We start from the raw sequence: 10,499 nt of genomic DNA on the forward strand, positions 1-10,499 counted from the left end.
AAAAGTGACGTAGAAGTTCTAACATATACAATTTAGATTGATATATGTTTAATGATGGTATTTACATAACATATGCTTATATATAGATATGTATATGACCATATATATATATATATATATATATATATATATATATATATATATATATATATCGTGTTGTCATATTTTCAGGATTGGAACCCTCGGAGGTACCTGCCCTCGTTGATGATTACATGCAGAAGAAGATCATGCTGGACGAATTCATAACACACACTTTGTCTATAGACGATGTAAACAAAGCATTCGATTACTTGATTCAAGGTAAAACTCTCAAGACTGTCATGCATTTCTAAGCAAAAAACATAAAGGAGTCATGCAGATATTCGACACCTTTTTCGCGAGACTTACTTTCATATCAAACTAGTCACATTCCCGTCTAAAGGTAAGAATATTTCATTTTTAAAGAAGAATATGTGGAGAAAATTACAATCTAAACTCAGGGAATGGTATGACTACTGTAAGAGAAAAATAAATATAAAACAAAAGCTTCATTTGCCCATTTTATTTAATCATGGAATATGATCCTATTGATATTAGTATTCTAAATAAAATTTAGAGAAATGTCGAAGAATTCGTTTATTTTATTGTGTTGCTCTCATAGATTCTGTGAAACTTAATCATTTTCGACTAGTCTGTTAGCAAAATCCTTATTCAAATGTACTAAATTTACAGGAAAATGCCTAAATGGCCAATAATTTCAATAACAGACTTCTGGGGAATTGAATGTGCTTTTGTAAAAAAAAGAAAAAAAAATTAACAGTTTAAGGTTGGAAATAACAACTAAAAGAGAAAACAGGTTAGATATATCACTTACAATAGATGCTAACACAAAATCTAACTGCCAATTACGCATGCACACATACGTACACGCATACACACACATATGTGTGTGTATTTCAGTGGGAATGTAAATGCACATTTACCTTTATAATTGATAGATTTAAGTAACATGTGTAAGAAAACAGAAGTTAGTTAAATAAACGATTTATTAACAGTGTAAATATCTTCCTTCAAGTGTTATTCACTTAAAATCAAATTACGAAATTGACTTCTCCTTGAGCCAACTGACTTGATAGGCCATCGGGTATCTTTGGCCACCGATTTCCATCATTTCTGTGACCAGAGGCTGGCTGAAAATCAACTTGTAGCCCAGGCAGTTGAGTCCCTCCAAGATCTGTAAACGGAAAAATCATCAGTTTTGGACACAGAAGAGAGATCATCAATTGGAGACAAGCATTGGTGGCCTTCCATAGAAATACTCGGATGTTAGGAGGTAAGGTTACGATAGCGTTAATGTCATTGATTGATAAAACATATATTATTGAAACTTTAATCTAATCTTAATAGAATGTTGCACATCATCACAGAAGTTGGTGGGACGGGCAGCCTGATGCTCTTATCCAGTTCAAACTCAGATGAAACTGCGATAACAATGGGGTTTAACTGCGAAAAGGATAGACTTAGTTCTAGAATTATATAAGTTGGCGAAACGAATGTCGGAAGGGAGTTTCAAAGATTGGCGCTATAGGGAAAATGATGCACATCGAATCATCTCGTTGAGTATGACAAATTTATAAAACACTAATAAAAGTCCCTTGAAATGGCAACTTGGTAACGGGTTTACTCAGAAATTCTAAAGGACAACGCAATGGGTTATCTTGGTAAGGACTTACCTGGTGCAACTCGGAGAAGTGAAGGTGCATTTCGACCTCAGACATAGTTCTGATGTCATCAGGGAGATGGATTCTGGCACTGACCTGAAAATGGAATGGAAATGAATGTTGAATTCAGGTATGTCGAGAAAGCAGTGATACAGAAAGGGGGAGAAGCATGGCGGAATTGGAAATAGGTAACTGGAGTTATTAGAAAAAAAAAAAACACACACACACATATATTATTAAGGCTCAATATGATGATCTATAAGACAGTTGTCAGGTCTATACTACAGTATTATATGGAGCAGAAACTTAGTCACTTAAGAGAGATGAGGAGGAACTTCTGGAGAGAATTGAGATGAGGAAAGTTGGGAGAGTCAAGACATAAGAGAAAAGTGTAGCATATGCTGTAAAAGAATATCATAGGAAAGCTCTGCTGAGATACTAAAACAATGTAACGAGAAGGGAGAAGGTAGAATCAACCAATACAGCTAAATTTATGCCAGTCATTGGCAGGAGGAGTGTGTGACATCAACTGATCAGATGGATGGATGAGGTGAGGAGGGACTGAGGAAAAATGCAAGGGATGGAAACAAATGGAAAAAGTTGACTCAAGTGGCCTACCCTACTATACAGTGGGCTTAATAAGGTAGAAAGAAGACGAAATGGATAATAAAAAAGCTATACTTGTAAGTCAAATAAAATCAGTCAGAATTTTTATTATTGATAATCAGCCTAAAACCATATGGGACAAACCTAGGTCCATAGAGCAGAAGGCCTGTATAATAATAATAATAATAATAATAATAATAATAATAATAATAATAATAATAATAATAATAATAATAGTAGTAGTAGTAGTAGTAGTAGTAATAATAATAATAATAATAATAATAATAATAATTACCTGGCGGATATCGATGTGGTCATTGGAGGTAACAAGATGAGTCAGCGTAGGCCATTCTTGACCTTTCGCGTCTATACTAATGAAATGAACCTTGGACACTGCTTCACCCGTCGATGTCGCAATGTCCTCGATTTGCTGGATTACCCAATTTCCTTCGACGTCTTCTTCTAATATACTGGTCTTTTTTACATCAGAACTTCCACCAATGCTTGGTACCTGATGCATTGGAGAACTTTGTAAGTATCAATCAATCTCTCTCTCTCTCTCTCTCTCTCTCTCTCTCTCTGTATATATATAAATATATATACATATATATATTTATATATATACACACACACACACACACATATATATATATATATATATATATATATATACATATATATAAAGAGCAAGTGTCTGGTTATATAAATATTTCTTTCCAGTCACCCTGAGCCGCATTACCAGACGTATAACTACTCGGTCTCTCCTCGTTACTCGGGTAACCCAAGAGTTACACTCGGAAATCGCAACTGCCGTGCTCACTGTTCAGTGCTGTAGTTAGGAAAAGGAAGGGGTGGGAGGGTTGAATCAGTGTGCACATCTATCCAAATAATTAACCATCATTTTTGACAGGTCACGTACACTACTATATACATGAATGTCTTTTTACACACACACACACACACACACACACATATATATATATATATATATATATATATATATATATATATATATATATATATATATATATATATATATGTGTGTGTGTGTGTGTGTGTATATATATAAATGTATGTGTATGAATACACACACACATATATATATATATATATATATATATATATATATATATATGTGTGTGTATTCATACATATACATTTATATATATGCATAAATGCATATATATATATATATATATATATATATATATATATTATATATAAATATTTATATACACTGCATAAGGATATGCAAGTGCCTGTGTAAACAAATATACTAACACATATTCATGTCTATGTACGGTAGGTGTGTTGTATCACCTACTGATACTGTCGATATAACGAGTGAAAAAGAACTTGTAAAATAAGAAAGTCACAGTTACATTTAAAATAAACTTCTATTGCAGAATATGTCCACAGCATTCCACATAACAGATAATTATGTCATTAGGGAGAAGGAATTTTTTTTTTTTAACACAGGCTTATTAGAGCATGGAAAACTAAACCAGAAACAATTCAAAAGAATATAAGTAAAGGGAAAGAGGTTGATGCTAAATCATTCAAAATACCTTATTGGAAAAGAAGTAATGAAGGCAGCCGAGGGACGCGACGTATTCAGGCACTTCGATTCGGCCGCTGCTCGTGAAGGAGAGCGCCAGGCAAGGCTCTTGCGAGGAGTCCCTGGAGGAGAGGCAGAAGTGGGGCCAGTTGCCCACGTCCGATTCCACTATGTATCTCACGGATGTTTCCTTCTGTTTTTGGCAAAATTGGAAATCATTAGGTTAAGTTGCAGAAGATTTTATACATTTTATTTTATATGTGAAGAGACAGAGACATTCATGGTTGAACTAAATGATGATGGTCATGCAATAGAAGTATTTCAATTTACAATATTTGTTTATATATATATATATATATATATATATATATATTTATATATATATATATATATATATATATATATATATATATATATATAGTATACTGTATATATACATGCATATATATACACACACACACAAACACACACACGCATACTGTGTATATATATATATATATATATATATATATATATATATATATATATATATATATATATATATGTATATATATATATATATATATATATATATATATATATATATATATATATATATAAATATTATATCGTTTCTTTTTAACGTGTAACTTCTACGTTTAATGAAATTAGTAATCCCAGGTTTTTAAAAAGCTCTACTCTTTCACATCAGAGCAGGAAACCATGTTTTGGGGCATAACATTAAAACCAACAATAATGGCCCTTAACCAAAAAATATTATAAATCTCTGAGGTTTTTAATGACACAATAACAGAATTCAAGCATTGCACATAGGCTAAATCTTTTGTCTATTTATAAGAAAGAAACATCCCAAAACACAGTAGTGATCTGGGACACGAAGCAATGGGCCAAACTGTGTTCAGATACCTTTCCGTCGTTGTGGTCTGGGTCCCTCATTTCCCCGGGACAGAGAGACTGGGTCTGTTGTTCTAAATGCTGGAAGAAACTGTGTACTCCTTCGTATCTCGGTCTAGCCTGAGATTCAGAGCATACCTGCAAGGTTGAAAATTATTTATTATTTACTTGAATGTTATGATATCATTTCATCTGGAGATTTGCTTCCAATTCTGTTGTATTCTATATTTATTTAGGATTCTTTTAATGTTCCTTCTCTAGGTTAACTTACATCATTTTCTTTAATTTTTCATTTGTTGGATTCAATACAGGCATATTCATTCAGTAACTTCTTAGAGAGTTTATATACTTATGTCAACCCTAAGCCCAGATAAAAGGAAAGGATTGAGTTCAGGGTTAATGGTCCCTCTCTGGAAAAGGACAAATATAAGAGAAACTAGCAATACAGTAATACTCCTGATCGTCAAACTTCCTTCTGTCTTTCAGGAAGCTATAGGTTGGGCAATTGGGGCCTTTAAAATCAATATTTACTAAATCACTTCAATTAAATAAGGTAAAAATATCCCATGCACATTCCCGCCTGTTCATCCTTGTACTGTCAATTTTAAATGCTATAAAACAAAGCTCAAAACATTTTGCTTATCATAAGCTCTGTTTAGCTGAATCCGTAGTACGAAGAAACTTATTCGGAAAAAAATTCCAGATTATTTCGATAAGTACTGATCTTACAAGCTACATATCAAATGAATAAAATCACTTAAAATATATGAAAGAACGCTGTCTAACTTTCAAGCGCCTCAAAGAAAAAAAATCTCATAATATATTCAGTAATCTTGTCCAACTTTCACTTTATCCGCAGTAAGAATACCAATAGCCTATCTAACCTTCAAGATAAAGAACCCATTACGAAAAAGTACTTAATTAAGGTGTATTCAGTAATGCCTTTTAAGGAAACACATTTGCAACGTAGAGATCTCACCTGAGAGAGCACTTCCTTCAAGACCGGCATGGGCTCGGGAGACGTTGTCTGACCTCTCGTGTCGAAGGCGAAGAAGAAGCACACGCCCAAAGTGGCCACCAAAAGCCCAATCATAAAAGTGTCAAGGCATGTCAACTTCTGTTGTCTCTCCATTATCTGGAAAAGAGAAAAGGAAATTAACTAAGTGGTGTTTAATCCGAGACCTACAGAAAGAGTCTCTATCTGTTGGTCTTGGTTCAGTAATAACAGTTAGCAGAATATAGTTACAATATCATGTTTTCTATGGATGACGACAAACAACGTCTTCTTTGTACTTCAGTACCTTCGCTGTCTAAAATCACTTCAAATCAGAATAGAATTCATGAAGAGACTCGACCGATCCGTTTTCACTACAGAGGGAATGGAGTCCACTCTCGTCGCTCGGATTCACGTATACAGTGTGACGAACAGCGTCAGATAACGCAGGGTAGCAGGAAAGTGAGCAAAGGTACATGAGCGCTTTCCTTTTTATGTCGCCTGATTTTGACGCAAAGGTTTTCCCTAATTCCACGACTAAGGAGTTTGCAATAACAGAGGAAGTCTGGCTTCCGTTGGAGTCATCGAAGAAGTGATTCGGTTTTTAGCGAGGTCATCTACAGGTCTTCGCTTTATAATTAAAAATCATTTATAAATACAGTTCTTGTTTTCTTGATAAAGCGGTTCCAGGTCCGGTCACGGGAGGTCGCCCCCCCCCCCCGCCTTTTTTCTTAAGAATAGAAAGCTTGACTGTTAAACCTAGGCTTTACAAGAAAAAAAAAGCTTGACATTTAAATTTAGGGTTTTAAGAATAGAAAGCTTGACTGTTAAACCTAGGCTTTTCAAGAAAAAAAAAGCTTGACATTTAAATTTAGGGTTTCAAGAAAAAAAAAAGTTTGTTAAATTTTGGGGTTTTCGAGGAAAAAGTTTGACTGTTAATTTTGAGGTTTACGAGAAAAAATGTTGACCGTTAAATTGGGGTTTTCGAGAGAAAAAAAAAAGTTTGACTTAAATTGAGGGTTTACGAGTAAAAAAAATTGACGGATAAATTTGAGGTCTTCGAGAAAAAGATTGACTGTTGAATTTTGGATTATCGGGAAAAAAATATTTGACTTAGATTTGGGGTTTTCGAGAAAAATGTTTGTTAAATTTGGGGTTTTCGGGAAAAAATTGATTGTTAAATTTGAGGTTTTCGTGAAAAAAGTTAGACTTAAATTTGGGGTTTCGAGGATAAAGTTTGACTTAAATTTGGTGTTTCCGAGAAATGTTGGACTGTTAAACTCGGCATATGGGTGGGGAAATATATATATTGTCAGTTATCTTTATTTCAAGGTTTTCTTCATTATTTTGCTTTTTACAATTTTTCCTACGATGGTCCTCTTGCTCAAAAATGAAAATCTATTTGTGATTCAACATTTGATAGCCACAAGCATTGGTGTCAAAACCATTTTAAATTAAAAAATATCGAGTAGGGTCAATATGAACTCTTATCCCCTTCAATGGACAAGTAGTTAAGTTTAAGTTTATTTTCTTTCTGTTTTTATGTCTTTATTCTCGAGTCAGAGTTAATTTGAAGTCATGAACTATTTGTGGCTGAATACATGGTAGCCACATGTGTTAGTTTTGATATAATTAGCCGTTGGTTAAAAAAATCTTAATCGAGAGATAGAGTGAGTTATGTTCAGTGATGACATGATTTATAACATCATTCACCTTTCGCCTATTTCCCTTAACTCGGAAGTTGTCGCTTTTAAATATATTAAGGTTTTATTTCATAGAAAGGAGAGAAATTTTTTAGGAGCATTTCACTCTTATTCTCTGATTTGAAGAGATCTTCTCTATACGGCTGCGGTTCCTGGTTCCTGGTTTCTGGTTCCTGGTTCCTTATTGCTCACTCCGCAAAATAAGTTTGCGGGCACTCTATCTCTTTATAGACAGGTGCAAAGCTTCTAAGCTTATTCTTTTTATTGTTATTAAGTTTATATCACCTGTGCTTTAGATAAATTAATATCATAATGCGATTTTCAATCTTTACTTTTATTCCCTTCTACCTTGAAATTAGATAGGATAACACCTTGCTATCATCAGTTTTGGCAACCTATTGTGGTCAGTTTGGACTTCTTAAATTCTTCTTTTATATGCATTGCTAAAGTGAGACTCGCTACTTAACAAGACTGCTAAAGTGAGACTCGCTACTTAACAAGAACAATTACTATACAGTCGCAACCTTTGTAAATTACCATCATTACAATAATCCCAAGATAATTTATAGTCATTCTATTCATTATTATGAAGAACTATAAATCAATTGCCAAAATTTATGTTTTTAAAGTAAAGATGGTGGGGAAGTTCTAACAATAATTTTTTTCTTCTAAACTATAGTCATATCCTGACACTATCACAATGTTAATGAATTAGTTTTCTATGAAGAAGCTGTTGCACTTCCACTTTTATTAAGTTATACCGAATATCAGTGCATGTTACATAAGTTTTAAAACTAAATAAAAACAATTACCTAGAGAGAGAGAGAGAGAGAGAGAGAGAGAGAGAGAGAGAGAGAGAGAGAGTTTCTAAAAATACAATGGCAAACCATCAATAATTTCAAGAGATCTCAAATGAAGAGGGTCTCAACTATAACTTCATATGTATTATTTCAATGAACTAGATTATTGTTTTGAATTAGGGGCTCTGTTTCTCGTTTATTTTCATTATATATATATATATATATATATGTATGTGTGTGTGTCCGTGTATACATATATATATACAGTGTATATATATGTATATATATATTATATATATATATGTGTGTGTGTGTGTGTCCGAGTATACATACATACATATATATATATATATACAGTGTATATAGATGTATATATATATATATATACATAATATATATATATATATATATAATATTTATATTTATATATATATATGTGTGTGTGCGTGTGTGTCCGCGTATACATATATATACAGTGTATATATATGTATATACATATATATGCATATATATATATATATATATAATCAGCCGTTAATAGTACACAACGAGACAAGGCCTCAGACATGTCTTTCCACTCCTGTATGTTTATGGTCTTTGTATGCCAGTCCAGACCCGCAAACTTTCTCAGTTCGTCAATCCATCATCTTTTCTTCCTTCTCCTGCTGCAAATCTTAAGTTATTAGGTTATTCCCCCATAAATATTACTTTCTAAATTTTCCCAATCTAGATTTTTTAAAACTTCTATGCACACTGCGAATAATTTTGGAAAGATGAGGTCTACCAGTTAAACTCCTTTCTCATTTGGAATATCCTCGCCATCTTTGTGTAGTTTTAGGGTTATTGTGCTTCCTGTATAGATATCGTCAAGTATTCTAATACAAGATTCATCTATTCCTTGTCTTTGAAGGGCTTTCATTACTGCTGAAGTTTGCCAGAATCAAAAACTTTCTCGTAGTGGTTTGTTGTACTCTGTTGATTTTCCATTAGCTGGTTAATTACATGGATATGGTCAGTTGTTGAATACCCATTTCTAAAACCTACCTGCTCACTTGGTTAATAAAAGTCTAGCTGTCTTTCTATTCCCCTGATATGATCTTTGTTAATATTACGGAGAATAAACTTATAGGTCGGTAATTTTTCAGGTCTTTCGTGTCTCCCTTTTTGTAAATTAGTATAATGATAAAGTTTTTCCAAGCTGTAAGTATTAGAGCATTCTTGCAGATATTTTGTGTAAAGTTCATAGAGTTTTACTACAATGAAATCTCCATCTATTATATATATATATATATATATATATATATATATATATATATATATATATATATATATATATATATATATATACATACATACGTATATATATATATATATACGTATATATATATAATGTCCAGTATTCTAAGAGTGTATTTTCTAATATACCGACAGACAGATGTTTCAATTTAATACTGCAATCAATTTTGATTGCACCACTCTTTCTCTCTCTCTCTCTCTCTCTCCTCTCTCTCCTCCTCTCTCTCTCTCTCTCTCTCTCTCTCTCTCTCTCTCTCTCTCTCTCTCTCTCTCCTTTTATTATGTACTGTATGTATCAATGTCAGATGTAAATATAAGTATCATTCATTTTTTATGATTATTCGTATAATGGCGTGCATATTCCGGTTGCTAAAATAAGTGCTTTTACTTCTCTGAATTTATTTCGATATGAGCTTTTTAAGGAAATTAAACCCTGATTTAAAACACTTATCAAGTGATAATAAAATTTTCGAGGGAGTAAAATCAATTCTCAGAAAACTCTGATATGGCTGTTTTATCGGTTAGCTTTTGTTCTGTTCAGTATCTGGGAAAAAAACTCCTATATATCAAAAGAGATTTAAATGGGTTTACGATGTAATTTGGCTGCTACGATTTCTTTTCAATGTCATCTGTAATATTAAAATACGATTTAGATAACAAATATACGTGACATGAAAACTCCATAATTTTATAATTGTTCAATAAGTTTACCAGTTCCAAATGTAATATATGTTTCAAACAAAGATGGTGTTTTAATTTGCAGGGTAACTAGTATGGTGGTCTTTGTTTTTTCTATAAAAATAGATAAAAATAATACGGTAGATAAGTTGAAAACGGAAGAAAGGATAATCTTCAAAGAAATAAAAACCTGGACTATCTTCGGTGAAATGGGTATTATAAAAAAGATTAAAAAATGTTTCATAATAAAAAGACTTGGATAAAACTAAA

General features: G+C 32.6%; 2 protein-coding genes across 2 annotated transcripts in view; one reads left to right on the top strand and one right to left on the bottom strand.

Annotated features, from left to right (window-relative positions):
• LOC137630690 (alcohol dehydrogenase class-3-like) overlaps nucleotides 1-610 on the top strand; it is a 4,576-nt gene extending 3,966 nt beyond the window's left edge. Inside the window, exon 3 of the mRNA XM_068362322.1 lies at nucleotides 172-610. Within this exon, the coding sequence (XP_068218423.1) occupies nucleotides 172-332 (161 nt within the window). The 3' untranslated portion in view covers nucleotides 333-610. The remainder of the gene's footprint in view (nucleotides 1-171) is intronic.
• Nucleotides 611-1,007: 397 nt separating this feature from the next.
• LOC137630689 (uncharacterized) lies at nucleotides 1,008-6,235 on the bottom strand. Its single transcript, XM_068362320.1, has 7 exons — nucleotides 6,060-6,235; nucleotides 5,738-5,893; nucleotides 4,771-4,896; nucleotides 3,875-4,057; nucleotides 2,602-2,817; nucleotides 1,713-1,796; nucleotides 1,008-1,213 (listed from the first exon to the last, which is right to left on the bottom strand). The coding sequence occupies exons 2-7, from the start codon at nucleotides 5,888-5,890 to the stop codon at nucleotides 1,076-1,078; spliced, it is 900 nt and encodes a 299-aa protein (XP_068218421.1). The 5' UTR covers nucleotides 5,891-5,893; nucleotides 6,060-6,235; the 3' UTR covers nucleotides 1,008-1,075.
• Nucleotides 6,236-10,499: the final 4,264 nt, after the last annotated feature.

Source organism: Palaemon carinicauda, chromosome 38, assembly GCF_036898095.1.
Source record: "Palaemon carinicauda isolate YSFRI2023 chromosome 38, ASM3689809v2, whole genome shotgun sequence".
Taxonomy (NCBI): domain Eukaryota; kingdom Metazoa; phylum Arthropoda; class Malacostraca; order Decapoda; family Palaemonidae; genus Palaemon; species Palaemon carinicauda.